Source organism: Talpa europaea (genome assembly GCF_964194135.1).
Source record: "Talpa europaea genome assembly, chromosome: 12".
Taxonomy (NCBI): domain Eukaryota; kingdom Metazoa; phylum Chordata; class Mammalia; order Eulipotyphla; family Talpidae; genus Talpa; species Talpa europaea.
The window spans coordinates 52,299,512-52,325,367 of NC_140079.1; the positions used below are offsets into that span (position 1 = coordinate 52,299,512).

Sequence of the window (25,856 nt, forward strand, 5' to 3'; positions counted from 1 at the left end):
TCTACAGCAACAGTTTGATTCCCGGCCGCCGGCGAGGGTCCCACATGGCATGCAGACCTCTCCTGCTATGCCTGCTGCTCCCCTCAACAGTGTACTTCGTCAGTCTGCCTGTTCTGTTCCCAGCTCTGGCTCTGGTGAATTCTTTCACCCTCCCGAGCTTCTTTTTTTTAATTTAATTTAATTTTATTTATTTATTTGTTTGTTTGTTTGTTTTTTGTTTATACAAGCACTGGGTACAGTCAGAAGCACGGGAGGGTGAGAGAATTCACCAGAGCCAGAGCGGGGAGCAAAGCAGGCAGAAGGATCGAAGGACACTGCTGAGGGGAGCAGCGGGCGGCAGGAGAGGTCTGCGCGCCATGTGGGACCCTCCTCCGGTGGCCGGGGAGCAGCCGGGGATCGAACCGGTGCCGCAGAGGCCGCGGGCAGCTTCGCAACCCAGCGCTCAACCGTTGTGCCACCGGGAAGGCCCACCCTCCCGAGCTTCTGACTATACCCAATGCATGTATAAATAAATAAATAAATCTTAAAAAAAAAAAAAAAAAAAAACCTGTTTTCCAAAATCAGAGCTCACTGTCATCAGTTAGGTCTAATTCTTACAAATATATACCATCAGATGGAAGAATAAACAAGGAGCGTATGTCTAAGTACCAGTGTTGAGTGGGGGAGAAAAAGATTTTAAAAAGACTGGCCTATTGATGACAGTCCTATAGTTTCATTAAATTCAATTAAATATGTTTTAGACACTTCAATTAAATGTTTTAGACAAGTCATCTGCTAGATGTTGGGGATACAAATGTATATGAAATTTCCTTGCCTTTGGGGAATTTACAATCTTGACATTAACACAACTTTGCAGTGGTTATAAAGAACCATAAAGATGTTCTCATTTCTAATACTTTATCTTAGAGTTAAGAGGCAGTACAAGCTGTGTGAGAAAGAGTGCTTACTGAGGCATTAATTGTAAGCAAAAGAACTGGAAGCAACTTATATAAAGGTCAAGAATAAAGTATAGTTAAGTGAAGATTGAAATAAGACACAATCATTTAAAATAATAATAGTAAAGATGAAAGAGAAAAATTAACTCTAAGGATATACAACTGTTATTTACAAAATTCAATTTCATTATGAAGATGTACTCCATATCACTTTTAGTTATTCAGACACATTAAAGGACAAACATACTCAAAGAAGTTTGATTTATAAGATAAAGGAGTTTATAGAAATTAGGACAAGAGGGTATTTCTTCAAAATTAGTTATTGGTCACTGAAAGAGGAGACTCCATAATATAGTGCAAAAAGTTTTGTGGGAGCATTTAATTATATAATGTATTGTTTTCTTTAGGAGCAAAAGTTTAAATTTATGTATCAGAAGTTTGAGCTATTTCTGACTGCCTCTTTTAACCTTCAAAAATAGGGAAAAAGGGCCTCCCTGATGGCACAAGTGGTTAAGCACAGCACTATGAAGCAATTCGCAGCCTCTGCAGCCCGAGCTTGATCCCCGGCCAGCCAGGGAGCAACCCACATGGTGCGGCAGAATTCTCCTGACTCGCCCACTGCTCCCCTCAGCAGTGTATTTCAGCCAGTCTGCCTGTTCTGTTCCCCACTCTGTCTCTGGTGAATCCTCTCAATCCTCACATCTCTGGCTTATACCCCAGCTCTTGTATGCACAAATAAATAAATCTTTTTAAAAAATTGGAAAAAATACAAGTTGTCTATTTTTCCCATGTAGAACCCCAAAGTTTCTTTTAAAGACAAAGAATTGAAAGCACATCCTTATCAAAAGATAACCACAGGAAAGTTTTACAACAGTGATTTATTATACAATAATTAGCATAAGAATTATGAAGTAAATAAAAATACTTTTGCAAATTCAGTAAGTAAAAACTTTAAAACTTTAAATGTTAATTATTATGGAGTTTGTATTTACAAAATTTTAATTTCATGGGGCAAAATCTGCAAGAGAATATGTAAGAATGTAAATATATTAAGGTGGTGAAATTATAGGTGAATGCTTTATCAGTTACAACATTTTTACAATTAAATAAAAAAAGAAATTTAGCCACCCCGGTAACCCTTCTATGAACTAGGAAGTCACATCCATCTTTTAAACTGGAAAATATTTTAAAGACCTAAATCTTCTCTGGGCACCTGTAGTAATTCAGCATTAGAACTTGGAATATAGTGTTAAAAGAAATCTGTAATTTTCAGAGAAATGTAGTATGGCTCCTGCACCTGCCATTTTCACAGTTAAAGCCACTCAAATTTTGATGCTTGGTCTCCTTATTTGTAAAGAGAATGATAATAATAAAACTACTTTGCTGTTTTTTCTTTTTGTTTTGTTTAACAAGTGTGCCTCATTCCTACTTAGCGCTCAATAAATATGAATGATAGTTAGGAGTGTGAAAAGTCTGAAATAGGACTCTGAAAGGCAAGATGATTGATAAAGGACACAGATCTTTACTAAACTACTTCAAGGAGGAGTTGGACAGGCAGAGGAGATGACCTCCATCAATTCCTCCTGCCACAAATATTTCCTTCACATAAAGACAAGAAAATAAATTAAAAAATACTTAAATACCCATTTGTTTCATCTCCCTTCTCTATCCTTTCACTCTTGAAGTCTATTTGACACCTACAAAGGCCATAAGGGTTTGCAAACACCAAGACTCCTTTCCCAGTGCAAGGGAGAAGCAGAATAAATGCAAATATCAGCCATGACATTCATTCATTCATTCATTCACTCAACATCTATCGTGCTCCCAGACATGTAAAGATACTCTGGTGTCAAGTTTCATGAGGAATCAGCACAAAGATTCAAAAGGGAGAGGGAAAATGTTTAATTTTAAGATTTTGATTGGGTTTTTCATATCAAGTTTACTACAAAGTTCATGGCAGGTAATCATTGTAAAATGTTCTGCTTTTCAGTCTTTTTGACAGAAATTAGCTACCATCTCCCGGAAAGGGATTTTACAAAGATTATTATGCAATGTTGTACGATCAGCCAAAATTGCATTATACCCAGTATTTTTAAAGTGCCTGGTGTTCCTTCTTCGGAATGACTCAATGAGATGTCCTCCACGATGTCTCTTTGGAGACTCCCCTCCCTTGCCACCTATCTGTGGTTCTTCAGCCCCACCCAGACTTTACTCCCACACTCTGAATTTCCCAATTCTCATGTATTTGTCACACTGACATATTATAGCACCCAAATTCACTTTCACTAACTTAAATAGTTGTGTGGCGATGACTCATGCTGTTGGATACTGGAAAATAAATTTGCAATGATTTTGTCTTAACTGTCACATAATAGGATTCCTGGAATCCAAGTGATGAGACTGTGATGACCACAATGCTAAGGATGTAAGATAGCAAACGGATACAAAGGGAAGGTGGCATGAACAGAAAGACACTAAACTCAAGTTGGATTTAAGAAGCAGATAGAGAGCATCAGTCAGGTACAAAAAGAAACTAGAGAGGGTGAAAAGGCTACCAAGGAACAAGATAGTGAAAATTAAGACGCTCAGGTGCCATGGGAAATATATGAGTAAGAGTGAAATGCCATTTTAGAAATATAATTAAAATCGTAGGGGCATAAAAGAAAATCGTTATTAACCCTTGATAACTGCAACCCTTGAGATTACAATTCTACAGAGTCGTTTGTAGAACTGGTTAAAACCATGGACTTTGCATAGATGAAACAGTAGTTTAAAAATGCAAACTTTACCATTTACTGGTTTTTCACTTTGTGACCTTGAAGTACTTAGCCTTTCTGAGCCTCAGCCATCTCGAAGGTAAATGGGTTTCTTTGTGATAACCCCCTCATGAGATCGCCATGAGACTCGATGAAGTCATGGTGTGTGCCTTGCTCAGCACATTTCCTGTGACTATTTGATTATGGAAACAGTCCATTGGGAAAAGTCTACACCAGGGTGACTATAAGGTCATTTTGTGGCTAGTTTCATTCCATGCAGGACCAAGATGCCCTATTATCAGGAGCTACCGAACAAATGAAAAATAGGATTTATATTGTTTAGTGTAATGACCTTTTTGTCCCAGTTCCTCATCATAGGAGTTTTCAAACGCAGTACCTGGTATCCTTCTATGAAGAATTCCTCAGGTGCTTTTTCATTTGCTCATCCAGGATTCCATGGCTGTTTGTGTGCAGTTCTAGAATCATAATCATTACCACAGTTGCAAAACCTTTAATTTATTGAGCCTATAATACTCAATATAGTTCTCTTATCTTTGATGCAGCTCTGTAATGCCAATAGTAGGAATTTCTTCTCCTAGTGCAGATAAGGAAACTGAAGTCTAGATAAGTTAAAAGAATTGTATCAGCCTGCGAAGTACAAAATTTAGCAACTGAGAGTTGAACAATGTTCTCACTGAAGGCAAAGCCCTATGTAACTCTTCATCACATTGACTCCTTCTTTTCACATGATGTTTGATCTGTTTATTTAATTGTCTGGCTTCCTAATTAGATCAAGAACTCTTGAGACCAGAGAATCTATCTTGCATATATATGTATGCCCAGCAATTCATATTGGGGTAGGCTTGTGGTAAGCACTATTTGCTCATCAAAAGAATGGAATGAATGAATGATTATTCTTAGCACATTCGTCATCTGATTAACGTTCTTCATGCACATCTAAGTTCATACATTAAAATGGCCTTAATATGGCTAGTGTTATTTAGCTTGTATCCTGCAAATTTCTTGCTCAGTTCAGGTTAACAATCCCTTTGTAGATTCCTTAGAATTTTCTACATATAGGCCTCCCCAGTGGCGCAGAGGTTGAGCGCTGGGCTGCGAAGCTGCCTGCAGCCTCCGCAGCGCCGGTTCGATCCCCGGCCACCGGCGAGGGTCCCACATGGCGTGCAGACCTCTCCTGCCATGCCCGCTGCTCCCCTCAGCAGTGTACCTCATCAGTCTGCCTGTTCTGCTCTCTGCTCTGGTTCTGGTGAATTCTCTCACCTTCCTGTGCTTCTGACTGTACCCAGTGCTTGTATAAATAAATAAATAAAATCTTTTAAAAAAAAGAATTTTCTACATATACAATCAGGTCATCTGCACATAAAATAATTTACTCTCCCTTTCTAATATCAATAGTTCATTACCAATAACACTTTTTTCTATACCATTGTATAGTCTACAGATTAGGTTTAGAATACAATTCCTTTAAATACTTGAGAATTTCCTTGATTTTATTATTAGGGTAACATCTAAGTTGGTATATCAAGAAGACCCCAAGTTAGATTTAATCAAATAGAATGGAAATCTATTTTTTTATGCAACTCACTGACTAGTCCAAAGAGAGAGTGTGTATGTTTGTATTCCATAAAGGTTACTCTTCCCTAGGCAAGCTACCCTTGTTTACATGATCAAGGTTGATCTCTAATATCTGGTTTCCAGTTTACAAGGTCAGGCAATATCTTGTTAAGAATGTAAAGTGTAAGTTGCACATCTCCCTTTTATTCCTATTTCATTGGCGTGAAAGCACACTCCAATGGGGCCACACATAACTGAAAGGGAAGCTGGGAAACATGATTCTAGCTTGGCAAAAAAAGGGTAGAAGAGTCCAAGAGCCATAATCAGATTGCTACAATCTCCAAAAATAAATGCAGTGATACTTATTCTTATATCTGCTGGTCAGACTTTTAATCAACATCCAGGGAAAAAAAGGCACAACCCTTTCCAGTAGATGAAAATGCCAGAGAAGTACCCAAGCCTGGGTCTTTATTCTGTATGAGAAGAAAGGAGTTATTCTACCTCTGGAGTACACTAATTTAGCAATTTGAGCAAAATTAGGGTAGCAAAGAGCAAGCTTGCATCAGTGGTTCTCCCCTGGCATGCTTCGCTTTTTCCTCGGCTGCTGTTGGAAGAAAATGAAGCACATCTAAGATGTAGGGAGGTGGAGAGCAGCCACTAGGTACAAACACAGTGGTTCCTGCAGAAAGTGACAGCTAACAGTAGGGCTGGGGACAGATTGCACCAAGGAGAAGGGCACAGTAGCCTGGGATAATTTAATGCAGAGGAAATATCCCTGAGCACACTTGAATCTTCTCCGAGGGCATCACTGCATTGCTGCCAAGCCCAGAAACTGATGTTCATCAGGGTGAAATGTGTGCAAGTCTCCCCAGCAGATGAGAAAAGAATCCAGTGTTAGTGATCCCCCTTCTGTCTCTCTTCACTCTTCTTACCCTATCCCCCTATACAAAAGACAAATCCTGCAATAATGTTTATCCCAACTAAATGATATTTGAATGGATATTAAGAAAGTATCTTTAGTTAGAAAAGAAATCTCAAAGGTGAAAATTGTAATCAAATGCAAAAATCACAAGGAATTTAATAAGCAAGGAAGAGTAAATGGCCTAATATTCATGGAATGAAGTGTTTGGTATAGTCTATAAAGGTATATTTAATAGACAAAATTAAAATGTGCCAATTTTTTATTGCAAACTTTATTCACCCAGACAGCTTCATTGACCAGCAGAATAAAACAAATCAGGTACTTCATAATTTAAACCTCATGAACTTGATATTTAACAAAAGTTTCTCTTTCTTTTTCATACCTTATTATGCTTTATTAGTGAAAACATATTTGCTAACAACGAGAATTTGTTAATGGATATGTTTTAAATTATTATTGTCCATTATAGTGTGTGTGTTGTTTTGTCAGTTTTCCAAGCCTGTAAGTTGAATTTAAGAATAAGTATTACAGAGCAAATTATTCAATCAATTAAAAAATGTCATTGGCAGGCCTCCCCAGTGGCTTAGCGGTTGAGCGCTGGGCTGCAAAGCTGCCCGCAGTCTCTGCAGCACCGGTTCCATCCCAGGCTGCCAGCGAGGGTCCCACATGGCGCACAGACCTCTCCTGCTGCACACACTGCACCCCTCAGCAGTGTACTTCATCAGTCTGCCTGCTCTGCTCCCTGCTCTGGCTCTGGTGAATTCTCTCATCCTCCCACACTTCTAACTGTACCCAGTGCTTGCATAAATAAATCAATAAATCTTTTAAAAAAAATGTCATTGACAATCACTATGAGTTTCTATTAAGAAGGAAAATGATAGTACTGATAGTTCTAAAAGGCAATAATCAGAAAGCAATGTATGGGGCCTCTCTGGTGGCGCAGGGGGTTGAGTGCAGTACTGTGAAGCTGTCTGCAGTCTCTGCAGTGCCGGTTTGATCCCCGCCAGCCACAGAGATACCCACATGGCTGGGCAGACCTATCCTGTCTTGCCAGCTGCTCCCCTCAGCAGTATATTTCAGTCAGTCTGCCTGTTCTGTTCCCCACTCTGTCTCTGGTGGATCCTCTCACCCTCCCGCACATCTGGCCTGTACCCCAGTTCTTGTATGCATGAATAAATAGATCTTTAAAAAAAAAGCAATTTATAATTGTGTTAAAAATATTTGTTTCTGTATAAATTTATATCTGAAATTCTTGGTATTCTCAGCATTTCAAGCAAATAATAAGAGAACACTGTGAAGCTCTGACTTGAAAAAGTTATTAAAAAGTTCTAGCTTTCCTCTCTTGCCTTTTTTTTTTTTTTTTTTTTTGTGGTACCCTCGCTGGTGGCCGGAGATCGAACTGGTGCTGCAGAGGCTGCAGGCAGCCTCGCAACCCAGCGTGCAACTGCTGAGCCACCAGGGGAGGCCTTCCTCCTCTTGACTTTTTAAAAGATAATAATTAAGACCATTTGATTCAATTCTAGCCAACAAGATCTTGTATGTATCTGCCATGTATGTGAAACAGAAAACACCTTCAGTCCCAAAGCAGGTAAACTACTATAAAGATACAGTGTTAGAAGTTATCTACAACTGGAGAGTATCCAATACTAGAAAGTTCTTGAACTTCTCTCTACCTCTCTGTGCATGATTGTGTCTATTATTTGTTTCTCTTTATTCTGAAGGACTCTCTCTACTTCTTTAGACTACGGACAGAATTTAACTTTTGTAAAGCTCCGTAGATAGACTAAAATCTCTAAATCTTAATTCCAAATTTCAAGGATAGGGAAATATTTTGGCCCAGTTTAGTTCAAATTTCAACTCCTTATCCTATTAGCTATGGTTGATGTGAAAATATCACAAAAAGAAGTTGATTAAAGGGAAATACCTCTTAAGATGGGGAAATAGTTTCCAGACAGATTACTGAAGTGGTGACTTTGATCAAAGGGGAGCTGAATATCTAAAAATATGAAAACTCTAATAGAGAAAGATGTATGCACTGCCCACAATTGTAAAGTCATGGAACCAACCTAAGTGCCCTTCAATAGACGAAAGGATAAAGAAATTATGGGACATATTCACTGGAATACTCTACAGCTATTACAAGGATGAAATAGTGACTTTTGGGACAAAATGGATGCACTCAAGGCAATTATATTAAGTGAAATAAGTCAGAAAATGAAAGATAGATATTGGATTGCTTCACACATCTGTGGAATACAAAAGCAAAAAAAACCCAAAAAACAAAAACAGCACAGGCAAAATGCAGAAATTCTTTCACTTGGGCATAGTGAAAGACTGTAATGTTTACCAGAGAGAAGAGAGGACTTGGGAAGGAGGCAGACAGGGTATTATATAGATGGTTTGGTGGAGGGTGAGTGGAACATGGACATATATGGAAAAGCAAAAATGTAACCCAAAATAAAAATTAAAAAGGGGAACTGGATACAATAGAAACATGATGGAACCTGAAAAGACAGGATTCACATTTTGACTCTGACTTCCACTCCTTATATATCCTTAGGTAGTCACAGATTGATCTTTTGTGGTGCTTTAGCTTATTTGTAAAATGTGGATGATTATATTTAGCTTAAAGGCATTTTGGGATAGTTAAAAGTAGTACTCACCAAATACATAATCCGGAGGAATCCACGTTATGACAACTTGGTTCAATAAGCATGTGGTCAGCACACACCTTGGTGAAGCACTAGACTAGAGGTTGGTGATACCGTGAAGATAAAGACGTTGGCTTTTCCTAGAGAAATCTGTCTGTTGGGCAGCATAACATATATTTCAAAAAAACAAACACAGTCCGTTTGTGACTATATTGTTGGAAATGGTTTGGATTCATCTGACAAGGTTTCAGAAAGGGGCACAGGAGCTATCAGTACAAATTTGAAGCAGGTTTTCACAATGCAAAGGAAGCTAGAAAATTCAGTGTGGATTATGCAAATCACATTCTCTGTGTTCAGTGAAAATGAAAATACTGAAAAGAAATATGCATTTAATTTCACAGGATAAGTTCAGAAAGTTAATGCCACAAACTCACCTTAGGTAAGTTTCAAAATCATGCTTTACCAGGTTTAACTGAGGGAGAAAAAGAAAGAAATGATGTGAGCATGTGATAATTTTAAGGTTGCTGCTTCCACATGCTAGCTCGTCAAAGCCTGCCAGGGCGATTTACCATCTCAGGACAATTTGTTCACTTCACTTAGAAATTAGAAGTGTGTTTTGGCCAATAAATCTAAATTTATTTTGTAGTAGTCATTTTTCTTAATTGAAGTGTTTTCCAGATGTTGCCTAAGTCTAGTCGTCTGGGCTGTCTTCCAATAATGAGGAAAGTTTGATTTCATAGGTTGTCACTGTTGATTTTGTCTAACCTTTGGACTAATTGGTCCATCCCAATATATTTGCACCAATATATAAGACTTCCAGGACATTGGAGAAATTCATCTATCCTTTCACCGGTAAGTGTCGACGTCAATTTGCTTCATGGAACTAACTCTTTTCAGTTCAGTAGGGATATACTTTATTAAAGGGGTTTGAGAAAGATTTATAAGGATAGCCAGTGGAAAGGTTTGGAAAGGATCTCATCTGTGCAATACACCTGTTGGAAACTTATAAAATTATATTGAGACTTAAGGGAAAGTCAGGAGAGTAACTTCTGTTACATTTTTTGGAAGTTGGTTATTTTATTTTATCTACAACTTGATTTAAACCTCACACAGTAAGTACATGCTATATCTTGAGTAGAATTTTAAGATCTCTGTTTTCTGTTTGGGGGAATTCTTAAGTATTAAAATGGTCAACTATTTACTATAAAGCTGATTGCTTTTTAAAAATCTTGTTTCAAGATAGGATGGTTTTATCATTAAATGACAATTCAAAAGTTACTAAGACACTGTGTGTAAATAAGTTAGGGTGACATTAAGAACAGTTTTTTGATAGTTTAATTTTCTTTTCAGTGAAGACTCGGTACCTGAGTCCAGCCATGGAGTGGAAAATGCTTCCTGTTCATTTACTGCTGCTGCTTTCTGTTTTCTTGATTCAGCAAGTTTCTTCTCAAGGTACCTCAACCATCAGAAATACTTTCATTTAACAACTGGATTTCATCATTCAGTTCTGACTTTTATTAAATCTAAAGAAATAGGTGTCTAAAAATGTCTATTGGTTGGAATTTACAGCAGCACATGAGCTTAAAATTATGTAAAGCAAAATGCAGCCTATTTAAACATATTTTGGAATTCTCACCTCTTTCTCATGTATTAGGAAATCTTTCAAGGAGTTTCAAGTTTTTCTAAGAATAATTTCTGCACTCACTGTTCTTATCGTTCTTGCAAAAGTTTTTAAAAACAGACTCCTACCTGATATAACTATGGTGAGAGATATTTAGATTTCAGATTAACTGAAAAGAACAATATTTAAATAGCATATAATTTTTGTCAACGTGTTCATAAGGAAACTTAAACTGGTCTTTGACATCAAATTACGGATATCTTATTTTGTCATCATATAGCTATAGATATCATGTTATAATGAACATTTACAATGTTTCAAATGACATTTATTTAATCTTGAAAGTACTCTCTTTTTCACGAGAATTATTCATTCAGGTATGGACTTAACAGATGTGAAGGCCATTTTATAATATAATCTTGAATTATTCACAGTCCTCCAGAGACAGAACTGGTCCTGAATGAACAGTTCTTTTTACTCCTTTTCAGCGTTAAGGAACATTTAATGGATCAACTCGGTAAACATCTCCACATGTCATCAAAATTGATTTGTGACAATCATACCAAGCTTTGCATTTTTGTTTTCTTTTCTTTGATAAGCAAAAGCTGAGAAAAGAAAAATGAGGGTGTATGTTTGTCATGGTGAGATTACATTTGTAGACATTTCCAGTAAAATAGTTAAAATTCTCATAACCTGAGCACAAGCCGTAACTTGCTGCCATAGATACTCAGAATCACTTAGATCAAAAAAGAAAGTTGGAAAAACACATGACAGCAAATATAAATATTTAATTAGGAATGAGATTACTCTGCTCCAGACCCTTCTGCTCTCTCATAATAATATTACAACACTGGGCATGTTGCCCAATCGCCTTTCCTCTGTTATGCAACTGGTTGTTCACTAGAGTAGTTTTACTTTTCTTTGAATAAATGAATTTAAAATATAATGTTAAAAGTAATAGCAATAAAAGTAGGACAGATGTCATGTCTAAATAAACTTTTCCTGTAACGATAATTGACGTCCTACTTCCGAAATCTGTTAACTGTGAAAGAATAGTCCATTGATGTTGTGTTGTCTGCTTTCCTTGCCTCCTCAACCTCTTCCCATTTTCTTTTTCTTTATATATAATATATGTATTTATATACATACACTATATATGCATTTTTGTATGTATTGTGCAAATATGTATGCATACGGTCTGAAATTTGTCCTAATATTTGCTGTTTTATTTGCCTATTAAGACTTTAACTTTCCTGGACTCATCATTTTGAGATTTTCCTTCAGTGTCTTTCAACATCCCTCTGTGGACCTATGATATTACATCTGCCAATTTCTATTCCAGAGATGGATTCACATGCTACATTGCTTTGGTTCTCTCTCAGGGAGGTTTTCAATTTATTTTTTTAATTATATGTGAGGATAATTATCCCCTTGTTCTTGTTTTTGTTTGTTTTACCCAGAATAACTCCACCCATGGTCCTTATATATGTGCCCAGATGCTATTTCAAATTATCCATTCTGTGCTCATGGTAGCAGAAATGACAAACATCTGTCTTCCCTAGTATTTAAAAAACCCATATGCTCATCAATAGAAGGAGGAGGAAGCCTAGAAAAGTGAGTGCTGGCACCACTAGCTTGCTTTAAACTCATTCTCAAGAAGAGAGGCAATTAGATTGGGTGGGAGAACTGAGCTTTAGTATCAGCTAAATCAGTTCCAGTTCTAGTTGGGCTGTTTACTTAAGATCACCATATAGTTTATTACCCAAATCAGGACATCTGAGGGAAAGAGGTCAATACAAATGATTGACAGGTAATCATTGACCCATAATACATACATATTTCAACTAACACTTAAATGGGTGCCCTTGAGCAAGAAGTTAAAATTTCTGTTTCATTTTCCTTATCTCTAAAGAAGGGTGATGAATCCTCTCCTGAAACATGTTCACAGCTTTCGGGGTGACATGCAAGTCAGTGTCTAGCACAAGGATGCTCAAGGAGTGGCCACTGGCTATCATTCTGGTGGTGGAAGCTGCCACCCGTGCCCCCAAAAGGGGTGCAAAGTCACTACTCTGCTTGATTTACATAAGTGTATTTATATTCTCAGTTTAAAGGAATGAAGAGGCAAGATCAAGGTCACATAGATCAGGCAGAGCTACCCCATTGCTAACTATCCCCTCCAAAGGATACAACCCTTCCTCCCAGGTGGCTTTGCCCTCGTTCAGTTCAGTCTCTTTCTTTCTTTAAAAGTCTGGCCATGTTTACATTAGTATTGTGTAATTTTTAGATTTATCAAGCTGTGCAGGGAGATGTGGGGAAGGGTATTCTAGAGATGCCATCTGCAACTGTGATTATAACTGTCAACACTACATGGAGTGCTGTCCCGACTTCAAGAAAGTCTGCACTATGGGTAAGTCCTGGGAGCCTTCTCCTCTGGCACCAGCACGACCTGTGAGCACCTCCCTGCAGCCCCTTGCAATGCCGCCTTCACATTGTTGCACTTCTTTTTTCTTAAATGCCTCTCCCCTCACTTGCATAAATGTCGCGGTGTGCTGTACCTGAGAATGGTGTCGAAGCTTGTGACCGTGGGGGCGGGAGGGGGCTGGAGAAGTCATTTGGACTAACCATCACTTGGACAAGTGCCCAGTAAAATGTCTTGTTTGAAACAGAGAAAAACTGTGACTCTGGAGGCATTAAGCAAATGAAGTAAAGAGTGTTTATTTACTAACAATCAGAGGTGAATTGCTTCAGGGTGGGGACTTTCAATGTTTTCATCCTAAGAATCCAGATATAACATAATCTTGTCTACTACTTGGGTTTTGGGTATTCACATATTTCTAAATTACCTGGGGAAAGTCACTTGTTTATTTTATTGGGGTAACATCACTTTACAATGTCTGCGATTCAGAGCTATGGGACCACACCATGCCCACCACCCAGGCACCCACAGTCTGCCATAATTTCTTGGGTCCCCTCACACCCTGCTCTCCACTCTCTCCTTGCCCTTCTGGTAGCAAAAAGGCACTTTAAAAATCAGTGTTTAATGGTGAGTTTCAATTAAATCCCCAAGGGTGGTAAGTTGAAATTATGAGTGGTCTTTCACTTGAACATATTTTGAACCATTTTACTGTTAACACAAATAATTCATATTCAGTTTATTAAAAGTATAATTAAAATTGTTTTAAATTTGCTTTAGAATTTGCATAGGAAGCTCATGAATAGATTGTTGCATAATCTACCTGTTGTATATGGTAATTATTTCAAGAAAGTCTCCATGAGCTACTATGACCTTAACCAAGGTTTTTTGTTTTTGTTTTTTTTTTTATTTTGAGTCAGCACACAGACAATGCCAGGAGATCAGGCTGAAATCTTTGAATGCTAAACTTTGCCCAGTTTGTCATAATAAAGTCTGCATTATAGATAATTTTTTAGTAACCCACTAATATAAATATATTTGGGATATATCATTGCAGGGTCCAAATATTCAATTAACAAAAATCTATTACAAAGTGGTAGGATGAGGAGGAGAGTATGAAGGTGTTTCTTTTGAAGGGTAATTCACAATTTAGTCATTCCCCAATTTTCCATTGTCCATACTTACAAATGCCTCAGGCCCCCTGGGGGCATCTCCTGGGGCCTTGAAGGGCAAAAAGAGTTTCCCTCAGTCACCATATTTCTTTCTTGGCGTGGGCTGTCTCCATTTGGGAAACCATCCATTTTCCAAATTGCAAATAAAAAAGACATAGCAATGTACTTTTGGAGCTCAGCTAGAAGGTGAGAAATAACTATCACGTGGTTGCCTAACTAATAATTCATAACTTTTTGTTGCTCTGGGTAGAGAGTTCCTGCAAAGGCCGCTGCTTCGAGTCCTTTGTGAGAGGGAGAGAGTGTGACTGTGATGCACAATGTACGAAGTTTGGCAAGTGCTGTCCTGATTATAAGGACTTCTGTGAAGAAGGTAAGTGCCACAGTGCCAGTCAGCGCTTCTTGATACAACCCCACCTGTGCCCACCTCTGCTTCACTGGTAACACCTGACATGTGGTCCTTCTGAGATCTTAATTTTACTAACATGCACTATTTTGTATTGCTTTTGCTTCACCAAGGTAAACCTTTTCTAACAGCACGCCCTGGCTTAGCCAGGCCCTGGGAGCTCAAGAGATGCTTTGAGTAAGGAGGATAAGGGCTGGGTGTGCATGCTTTTTTTCTGCAGGCAGGTGTAGTTCCAGTGCAGGTTAAGTCAACAGTAACCTACTTATTTGAGGACTTCTTGTCTCACTGTGTATATTTAAGGAGAGAATTGACACTTTCACCATCTCTGAACTAGTGAATTCTGGAGTTAGTTAAAGGCACTAAATTTATAGGTTGATTGACCAAGAAGTTAACTGTAAATGATAAGTCCCTTCCCATCCCTCCAGTCCCCTCAGTAGTCTCCACCGAGATGCCTGCCTGTTACAGAAGTAGTAGGAAGGGATGTTCCCACTTGAAATAGCCTCTGATTACAGTTCCTGGGATGTAAGACAAGTCTCCAGGTTTTACGAAACAAAATAATTAACTTTGCTTAATAGACTTAAATAATAGTCCTTCCTCTTCCCAAATGTTCATTCTTAAGTCCTACTTTGTTTAAAAAAAAGAAGAATACTTGTAGAGGTAAAAGTAAAAATAAGCATTTCTTGCATAATCTTATTTTACTTAAATAAGACTGTACTTCCTGCTTCCATCAAACAGTGGAGAAATAGGGTGGAAAACTATTAATCAGCATAGTTGAGGAATATTTCTTAACTGTGCTGTGTTTTCATTGGAAAGCATTCCAAAAATCATGGAGACAACACCCTCGTAATCAAAACCTCAGACTGCAGGAGCAGGACCAGCAGTCCTGCCAGATATTTATCCATCGTTCTGGTCATTGTTTTGGCTGTGAGACAAAAAAAAAAAAAAATTTTATTTTGGGCAGAGAATGGGTGGGGAGAGAAGATGGTGAGAGAGACATGAAGCACTGAGAGAACATGTCAGTAAAGACAAAGCTTTATCCTACCCAGCGATGGGGGTCAGCTCACCTGAGGCTTATGGAGAACATGATGAAAAAAAAATGATGAAGTTCATGCCCCATTTACAGGATTTATAGCGATAGTCTTGACCCCACCTGAAAATAGGAAACACCCAGACCTGCACTGCTTCAGTTTTTCAAAATAACCACCAAACTGTCTGTGACTCACCACATAGCTGACTGAGCTTTGCCACAGATAGGCATCTCTGTGTCTGAAAATCATAACATTTCAAGAATTGGAGGAATCTCAGCAGTCCAATGCCTTGAACGTGAGAAAGCACTACTGCAATGAAGAGGTGGATTGTGTTGCTTGAGGTCCCTGGTTGATTAATACCTGGTAGGACCATTTCTCAAATTTCAGTACATTTTTTGTTGGGTGGAAGAGGAAGGAGGAGCGGTAGGTGGTCAGTGCACAGTGCCTCCAGGACTGTTTGGTGCGAGCAGCAGGCCTTCTACGAGACTCCACCCAGCAAGTCCCAATGGCTCTCTGCCTTCCCACCTTTCAGAAGCCCCCGTCCTTTTTAATTTGTTTTGTAAGCATCAGAACATGGAAAAAGGGTGGCAAGGGGGGGTGGGGTGTGACAAAGGATTAAAAAGATGGCTATCAGGTCATTAATTGTTGTTCATTGGAACAGGATGACAAAAGTTGAGGAAAGCAGAATGGGAAGGTATGACATTTCTGTAAGAGAACAGTCATGTAGGATTTTTGCAATTAAGAAAGTAATAAAAGGTAAATTGGCACCATTTGATTTAGGTGAATATGAAAACAGGAAATTATATTTCTCTTGAGAGTTCGTGGATCCTGTCATTCACCTGTAGTGAGTTTTGAAGTACAAGAGATGATGCCAACATAGAGTATATTTAAGGCAGGCAAATCCCTTCAGAAATCATCTAGAATAAACACCTGTTGGCAGCTGAGAAGACAAGGCTCGAGAGGGGTTAGCCCATTGCCCATGGTCTCCACGGTGGAGACTCATGGGCTTGGGAACTGCAACTCAGGCCATCTGACTCTGGCATCTTTGCTCTTTGTCACAACTTACAACACTTTCAAATGCAACTTTGTCACAACTTACAACACTTTCAGATGCACTTTTCTAGAAATGTATCCTCAGAATTCACTGGTTTGGAGTTATCAGTGTTGTGCTGGGTCACGCCTGCACTGCTTTTCACCAGCATCTGCTCTTGGAGCCAGATGTGTCACTGCCTTTCACAGTTAGAGTTGCTGCTGAGTATAAACCAGATGTTAACTGACCTGTCTCGCTTGGCCTCAGTGCATAAACCCACATCACCACCGTCTCCCAAGACTACACCTCCGCCTCCAGAAGCTTCTCAAACCGTCAAAACAACCTCCAAACGTTCTCCCAAATCACCAAACAAGAAGAAGACTAAGAAAGTTGTAGAATCAGAGGAGATAACAGAAGGTAGGAAGATGACAGACGTTAAAAAAAGGAGGTCTGATAAAGCCTCTCACAAAACGGTGTCATCTTATGACTCGTGAAAGGTTCATTACACTTTTTATTTGCTTTAAGTCAAAGTGGCAGCCAAAGTATAAATCCCCAGGTATTTGTCTTCCTTATTTACCAAAGCCAGCATGCGTTCAGGTTAAAATAATCAGAAGCGACAAATCTCAGGGTTTTTTTTAATTCCATTAGTTTGTTTGCGGAAAAAAAATTGGATTTTGCTGAATTATGAGAAATTGTATACTCCTGTTGCTAGTATCTGTGATAAGCTCAGGTGTCTAGCTTTTAAGTGAAAATTGAAACGACAGCCGATCGAATTGCTGATAAAATCAGAGCAGAACACAGTTGTAGATCAGTAAATAGCCTTTCTTGTTGTGTTTCAACGGGCGGTTTGTTTTTGCTTTAAATCACAGTTGGTGTGATCAACCTTTTTATTTGATTTATAGAACATTCTGTTTCTGAAAATCAAGAATCTTCCTCCTCCTCTTCCTCTTCCTCTTCAACTATTCGGAAAATCAAGTCTTCCAAAAATTCAGCTGCTAATAGAGAATTAAAGAAGAAACTCCAAGGTTTGAGCATTGATAAAGATCAAAGACTGTATCAATGCCGTTAACAATAATATTGAAAGTAATCCTTGTTGCTAGAACAATTTGAGGATTTTTTTCAATATTTGGGAGGGGTATCTAAATTGATACAGAATATTTTTAAAGATACCACTGAAAATCTTTCATAGAAATTAGAGCCAAGTGGCTAAGAATTGACTCCTTAAAGCAAAGGATAAGAAGATGCTATTGCAGCAACTGCTGAGCCAGAGGATGGCACCAGGAATGCTTACTTTGGTTTCTATTTCCACTCCTATGTGCTATCATTTTTCTTTCTTCTTCTCCCTCCCTTTTCATTGTGTTTGTTTTCTTGTTTTTGTTTCGCAGATTTCCTTTATTTTATTTAGCAAACATTTAAGTGTTTTGTCATGTTAATCCATTAAATTTCCATGTGCCTCTCTGAGAAAGGCAATGTTATTATTTACATTTTACAAATCCTTTAACTTTCCTGACAAATTATATGTCACAGTGGGCTAAGTTTTCAAGATAGAGACTGTACTACAAAGCAGTCTAGTTCCTGCCAAAAAGAGAAACATTTTTTGGTGTTTTAAGTATTTTATTACTATAGTACCATACTTAAAACTTCTATGATAAAGATTTTATCATGGAAAATCTCAATCATAAAGCAAAGAGAATAGTATAATAAATATATAAATCCACTATCAGCTTTAATAATTGTCATTTCATGGCCAATTTTGTTTTATTCAGCCTACTTCCCCTCCCCATGTATTATTATTTCAGTATATATCTCACTGGACTCTTAAAAAAAAAGTCACAACTATTAACATACCAAGAAATTAACTCTTTGGTTTTCATTTTATTATTTCCGGAAATGCTAAAGTGTTTTCTCGCTGTCCAGGAAATATTGACTTTTGGATACTAGAGTTTCCACGAACTCTATATCCTGGGTAGTTGTGATTTCCCTTGAAGCTTTATCTCTAGATGAATGACCAGATACTTAATCTGGGAGTCATCTACAGAGTCTTGCACACAATAGAGCTTCAATCAAGACAATGAAGTGTTTCAGTGATGTGACCCTTCAGGTCTATAGTTCCCCTATGGGAACTAGCTAAAGGCACCTTATTGGTCCTTTTGCTGCCATGGCATCCTAATATCCTCTGGGCTTGAGAATTTAGGTGGGCAAAAAAAAGAAAGCTAACAGCCATGCGTGTGGAAACCGGGTTCAACCAAGATCATGGGGGTAACTGAAGCAGATTCCTTGGATGTAGCTGTAGAGAGAATTGGTACAGTGAATTTGCAAGATGTTGGAACTGAGTTTCCAGGAGGAAGAAAGGGGCACCGAGCAATAGGGAATAAGAAAATTGGAGAAAATGTGGGGCCAAGAGCATTAATAACGGTGTCATTGAACATGAAGATGATTTCAAAGTTGTTGCTTCCATGTATTAATTGTCTCCAGTGCTGTTAAGCCCTTATCCATTCCCTAAAATAGCCCAATAAGATAAGTTGAACCATTTCACAATTTAATTAATAGATAGTTGGAGGTTAGCAATTTGCCTAGAGACACAAAACTCATCAAAGATGATGACGGGATCTTTATATCACTATCAACAGAAAAAAAAAAAAAAAACCTTCAAACATAAAACATGTATATATTTTTCTCTCTAGCAAAAGATAAGAAAAAAGCACCTCAAAAAAAGCCTACCCCAAAACCACCAGCTGCAGATGAACCTGGAAGTGGGCTAGACACCCCGAAGCCTGACATTCCCACTACTCAAAGCAGTAAGGTTACCACAGCTCCCAAGACTACAACGGTAAAACCAACAGATCCTAAACCTACTGTCCCACCTAACTCTGCTACGGCCAGTAAGGAGACAACAGTCCAAACTAAAGAGACTTCAACAATAAGTAAACAGACTTCAACAAGCGCAAAAGAGAAGAAGACTACTTCAACTAAAGAGATAAGAAGTGCAGAGAAGTCTACACCCACAGCTGAAGTTCCCACTGAATCTACACCTAAGGCTGAAACTACAACGGAATCCCCTGCTCCCACCACCACCAAGGAGCCTGCAACCACCCCCAAAGAGCCTGAACCCACCACCACCAAGAAACCCAATCCCACCACCCCCAAAGAACCCGAGCCCACCACCCCCAAGAAGCCCGAGCCCACCACCCCCAAGGAGGCCGAGCCCACCACCCCCAAGGAGCCCGAGCCCACCACCCCCAAGGAACCCGAGCCCACCACCCCCAAGGAGCCCAAGCCCACCACCCCCAAGGAGCCGGAGCCCACCACCCCCAAGGAGCCCGAGCCCACCACCCCCAAGGAGCCAGAGCCCACCACCCCCAAGGAGCCCGAGCCGACCACCCCCAAGGAGCCCGAGCCCACCACCCCCAAGGAGGCCGAGCCCACCACCCCCAAGGAGGCCGAACCCACCACCCCCAAGGAGGCCGAGCCCACCACCCCCAAGGAGGCCGAACCCACCACCCCCAAGGAGGCCGAGCCCACTACCCCCAAGGAGCCAGAGCCTACCACCCCCAAGGAGCCAGAGCCCACCACCCCCAAGGAGCCGGAGCCCACCACCCCCAAGGAGCCCGAGCCCACCACCCCGAAGGAGCCCGAGCCGACCACCCCGAAGGAGCCCGAGCCCACCACCCCCAAGGAGGCCGAACCCACCACCCCCAAGGAGCCCGAGCCCACCACCCCCAAGGAGCCCGAGCCGACCACCCCCAAGGAGCCCGAGCCCACCACCCCCAAGGAGGCCGAGCCCACCACCCCCAAGGAGCCGAAGCCCACCACCCCCAAGGAGGCCGAGCCCACCACCCCCAAGGAGGCTGAACCCACCACCCCCAAGGAGCCGGAGCCCACCACCCCCAAGGAGGCCGAGCCCACCACCCCCAAGGAGGCCGAGCCCACCACCCCCAAGGAGCCTGAACCCACCACCCCCAAGGAGCCGGAGCCCACCACCCCCAAGGAGGCTGAACCCACCACCCCCAAGGAGGCCGAACCCACCACCCCCAAGGAACCGGAGCCCACCACCCCCAAGGAGCTGGAGCCCACCACCCCCAAGGAGGCCAAGCCCACCACCCCCAAGAAGCCCGAGCCCACCACCCCCAAGGAGGCTGAGCTCACCACCCCCAAGGAGGCCAAGCCCACCACCCCCAAGGTGTCGGAGCCCACCACCCCCAAGAAACCTGAACCCACGACCACCAAGGAGCCTGCTCCAATCACCTCAGAGGCCTCTACCCTAACCACCCCTGTGGAGCCTCCCACTGCTCCCAAGAATCCTGCTGAACCAACTCCTGAGCTTCCTGCAGAGCCCACACCAAAACCTACTGAAAAAAGTTCCAAGGAACCTGCTGCACCTACACCCAAGGCTCCCAAAGCCACCAAACCCCAAATGACTACAACAGCCAAAGACAAGACAACAGAGAAGGAGAAACCTACTCCGCCTGGAATGACAACAGCCGCACCTAAGAGTACAACAAAGGAGACAACAACTGCAGCTGAAGAGGCTACGGAAAAACCTGAGGAAACAACAGTTATTCCAAAAACTACAGTCACTGATCCTAAAGTGAAAACTCCTAAACCCCGAAGACCAACCAAAGCCCCCAGAAAGCCCGGTTCTACCAGAAAGCCGAGAGTGAGAAAACCAAAGACGACACCAACTCCTGCAAAGACCACAACACCAGTGCCTGAAACAACCCTGACCACCACAACGGAAGCCACGCTCCCGACTACCACTGGTCCCAGCACAACTCCCATCTCAGAAATAGTTGAAATAAATCCAAAGGACGAAGCTACAGATGCTGCTGAAGGAGACAAACCCGACATGATTCCCGGCGCCCCAGTGTTAACTCCTATGGGCCGTCCAGGTAGTAATTTCTTAGTGGGAGGACACAAGCAAGACATCGAAGTCAAACCCATGCTTTCAGGTAACAGATGTTTAATTTTTTACCTGGTAATGTTAACTTACATCTGAACGAGAATGCCCTGATTTAGTATCAGTCTGTAGATATACATTATCTAGACCCAAACTTGTTCATTTGTAATTTTACAGCTTCTCTGCAGGTAAGCAGGGGAGAAGCCACGGGAAACTTATCGGGTCTTTAGAAAGTCAAGTAATAACCTAATGTTAGAATTTAGTGCATCTGCACGTAGCAGAGCTGGTGTATAGAATGCCAAAAATATTTAGTTGCCAAAAATATTAGTTTTTATTTTTAAAAGTATGATGCAAAGCAAAAATCTGCATTACCTTCTTTTCAAAACTAATTCTGAAGAGCAATCAGAACTAAAAAAATGGAATTTCATCTTGAGATGAAACATCCAATAATTATTTTACAAGAAAAGCAGGTAACTCGATCCATTATAAATCACAATTTATTTTTTGCACATTTTTTTTGCTTATCACCTTTAAGATAATTATGAATTATATCACTTTGATCACTTGCATCTCTGAGATATATACACTTCAAACTCAACCTTTGGAGAGTTTAGGAAAGGGTCAACAGAGGAAACGAAATTCCATGTAAAGTTTTGACAAGAACATAAACATTTTCTCCATTTCATTTGATGTTGGCTTAATTTGTTTTTCTGTTATTTGCTTCAGATGAGACTGATCTGTGCAATGGCAAGCCAGTGGATGCAGTGACCACATTGCGCAACGGGACACTGGTTGCATTTCGAGGTGAGCTATGCACATAATTCTTTTTCTCTGCATCACTTTGTTCTTGGCATTTGTGTGAACCAGAGCCTTGGGCGAGTACTACTTTGAGTTGAGTTTTCTGGAGGGAAAGCTCATAGGTCAACTGAGGCTTCTACAATTTTATGGAAACCTGAATCAATTATCGAAATACTGAAAATAACAAACAGGTACATTAAGGTAACAAAAGAAATGAGCTTGAACTGTTCCTACTTAGATTTTTCCTACTGTTAGGATGAATAGTTCAAATTTTAATTTCACAGCAAATCAGGTTTTGCAGTCCCTGCCCTGCTTTATTTGAAAATCTTGATGGCGGTCTGTTCAGCAGTTATTCTGTCAGACAACAGCACATCAGCAGTTATTTCATGTTCTCAGTTTTACTGTCTGCTACTTTTGTCTTCTTATAATACAGATTTAATCTGAAAGAAAACAAAACACTATAGCCTCTCACAGTGGCATTGAGATTCTAGTAGTCATCTAATTATAATTCCTTATTGTAAAAGATGGATTGAGAGATAAGTTGCTTTCTCTAAGTCACAAAGCTAAAAAGATTTTTCCATACTAGAAAACTTACATATTTCAAAGGTAATGCTAAATTTCAGTCTTGACAAATAGCCACTCTCAGAAAAGTTCAAATACTAACTTCTGCACTTGTACTCACAGTTCTGACTTGTCAACCTGCTCTTCTTTAAAATGATTTAGAACATTTTCATTTTAGTTTCTTCCAGAATGGGTTTTAGCATTCATTATTTGCAAGCTGACCTACCACTTTGAATTTTAGATCATTATTTCTGGATGCTAAGACCATTTACTCGACCTCCACCACCTAGAAGAATTACTGAAGTTTGGGGTATTCCCTCCCCAATTGATACAGTTTTTACTAGATGCAACTGTGAAGGAAAAACTTACTTCTTTAAGGTAAGAAAAGTATCTTTGAGAGCAATCTGCAAATAGCTACCCTATGACAATGTAAATTAGCTGGACATCTGCTTCAGAAGAGTCCCTATATTTTCATAGTTTTTCAAAATTTAATAGAAAATCTAACTTAACTTAGCAATTAATGATAAGCTTTTTCTAACACTTGCTAAAAACTTCTTCCCTTTTATCTGAGTTCCTATTCCTAGCCTTTTTCCCCCTAAAGCTATTACCACCATTTTCTTTTTAATGATCAGGATTCTCAGTACTGGCGTTTCACCAATGATGTAAAAGATCCAGGGTATCCCAAACAAATTGTAAAAGGATTTGGAGGACTAAATGGAAAAATAGTGGGAGCTCTCTCTGTAGCTAGATACAACAACAGACCCGAATCCGTGTACTTTTTCAAGAGAGGTATGTGTTACGTAATTGACAAAATTATAAAACTTAAGAATTGACATGCCAGGAAAATGTTATTCAATTGTTTCATTTATTACTGGGTTTACTGTCAAAGAGATCCTTAGTAACTAGAATTAAATATTTTCAATGAGAAATAAAAATTGAGGGCAGTAAGACATATTCAGCTATCTTGGCATGCAAATCACAATTTCATCTGAGTTTTCAGGTCATCGATTGATACTTTCAGACAAGATTAAATATCTATGTAATTTGTTGGCTTCATTCAGCAAATATTTCAGGACTTTTTTATAATACTCTTGACTAGTAGCCATTATTAATGTCTGGACATGCTTTATGAAAAACAATGATCATGTCCCCCACCTGTAAAAATCTTTTCTTGGGAATTAAAAATAATTTTCTATTACATGCAATTTTTAATACATAATAGGTGGTGGTGTTCAGCAGTATACATATAAACAGGAACCTGCCAGAAAGTGCCCTGGAAGAAGGCCTGCTATAAATTATTCAGTATATGGACCAACAACACAGGTTAGGAGACGTCGCTTCGAACGGGCTATTGGACCTTCTCAAACACACACCATCAGAATTCACTATTCACCCATGAGAGTCTCTTATCAAGACAGAGGTAATGTTTTGTGCCGGATTACAAATTCTTATACATGAAGTAGATGTACTATAGTTTCTTATAAAGCTTTAATAAATATAAAAACTGCGTAAAAAGCCCTACTACTTTAAGCTTATTCATGCAAAACACTATGCCTCAGTGAATAGTCAAAATCAGTACTTTTTTCTTTGTGGGTAAGGAATGAAGTTTATTCAGGTTTGTTAATTATAATACATACTATTTATCCAGTACCACTTTCCAAGGACATTATTTACAAACCCGTAATGTAACCCTTCACAACAGTCTAACAAGCAGGCATGTGAGCCAGATCAGAAGGGCCAAAAACTGAGGTACTACAGTTAAGTAACTTACCCATAAGTTAACAGAGATACTAAGCGACCAAATTAGATTAAAACCCAGGTGTGTCTGACGTTAATAGTTGCTCTTTTCAACATAGCACAATTGCCTTTCAATGTGAAACTTTTAAATATGGCATCCACAGGTTTCCTGCATAACGAAGTTAGAGTGAGCACAATGTGGAGAGGACTTCCAAATATGGTTACTTCGGCTATAGCACTGCCCAACCTCAGAAAACCTGATGGCTACGACTACTATGCCTTTTCCAAGGGTAAGTCAATAAGTAAACATTTTAGTAGGCAAATCTTAATAGCATCACAAATATGCAATTTTATTTTGTAAATATGAATATTACCAAAGCAAAACCACAAAGGATTTAATGGTGTCTACAGGGGAGAAGCTAAACTACAATACCAGCTGCTCAGAGGAAGAGATTTTTCACTTTACTTGCAATTAAACTGAACTGCAGTTTAATTCTGCCCTTTCCTTCATGAGATTAAAGCCCATTGTGACAAAACATCTGGTCACTTGAGTAAAACTGCTATTGAAAACAGTATTCTACTTCTATTAATATTACCTGGGGCCTTTAATAGAGGTGTTGTTTGCCATAAAGTTGTACTGATTTGTATCATTCATAGTCTCCCAGATCAGAGAAAAGTTTCTCAGAAACTATTTTTATTAAACAAGCATTTCCTGGGACACTCTTCTTTGAAAAATTCAGAAGTGTAAGGCATTCTACCTATAGGAATCATGTCAGAATGCATTTTTTTAAAAGAGTAAAACCCAGTGAATTACTGTTTTTTAAACTAATTCATTTATTCTCAAATTCCACTTTGAAAAAGGAAGGTTGAATCTAATTTTACTGAAATAACATGAAAGGTCAATCGATGAAGGCAACTGACTTTCTTTTTTGTCAGTAAGTTCAAATTAATTAATACAAGTATTTCTGATATTAAACAAGTGTCTTTGAGCATAATAATCAACACAAACTATTTTTAAGTTTGAGTGCTTGGCTTTCTTTTAACTAAAAAAAATTATTTCTCTTTGATTTAGATCAATACTATAACATTGACGTGCCTAGCAGAACAGCAAGAGCGATCACTACTCGTTCTGGGCAGACCTTATCCAAGGCCTGGTACAACTGTCCTTAGACAAGAAACAAAGGAAGAACTACTAATTAAAATGAAGAAAAGTATAATAAATTTTGACACTGAAATACATTTTATTAATAAAGTATTAAGATGAGCATACCAATTTAAATACAAAAATGTTTCTTAAACTCGACAGTCATCACACAGATTTGACAATCTTATTCACAGTTATTACAGTTTATAGAAC

The 25,856-nt window shown here is 39.4% G+C and overlaps 1 protein-coding gene across 1 annotated transcript; it reads left to right on the top strand.

Annotated features, from left to right (window-relative positions):
- Window positions 1–10,215: 10,215 nt before the first annotated feature.
- Window positions 10,216–25,669, top strand: PRG4 (proteoglycan 4; the record flags this gene model as incomplete). The annotated part of the gene is made up of 12 exons (XM_084250598.1): window positions 10,216–10,291; window positions 12,745–12,867; window positions 14,296–14,415; window positions 16,774–16,923; window positions 17,409–17,531; window positions 19,191–21,455; window positions 22,130–22,207; window positions 23,004–23,140; window positions 23,395–23,551; window positions 23,985–24,182; window positions 24,664–24,789; window positions 25,572–25,669. 12 exons carry the CDS (start codon window positions 10,216–10,218, stop codon window positions 25,667–25,669), a joined length of 3,651 nt encoding a protein of 1,216 aa, XP_084106724.1.
- Between the last annotated feature and the right edge of the window lie 187 nt (window positions 25,670–25,856).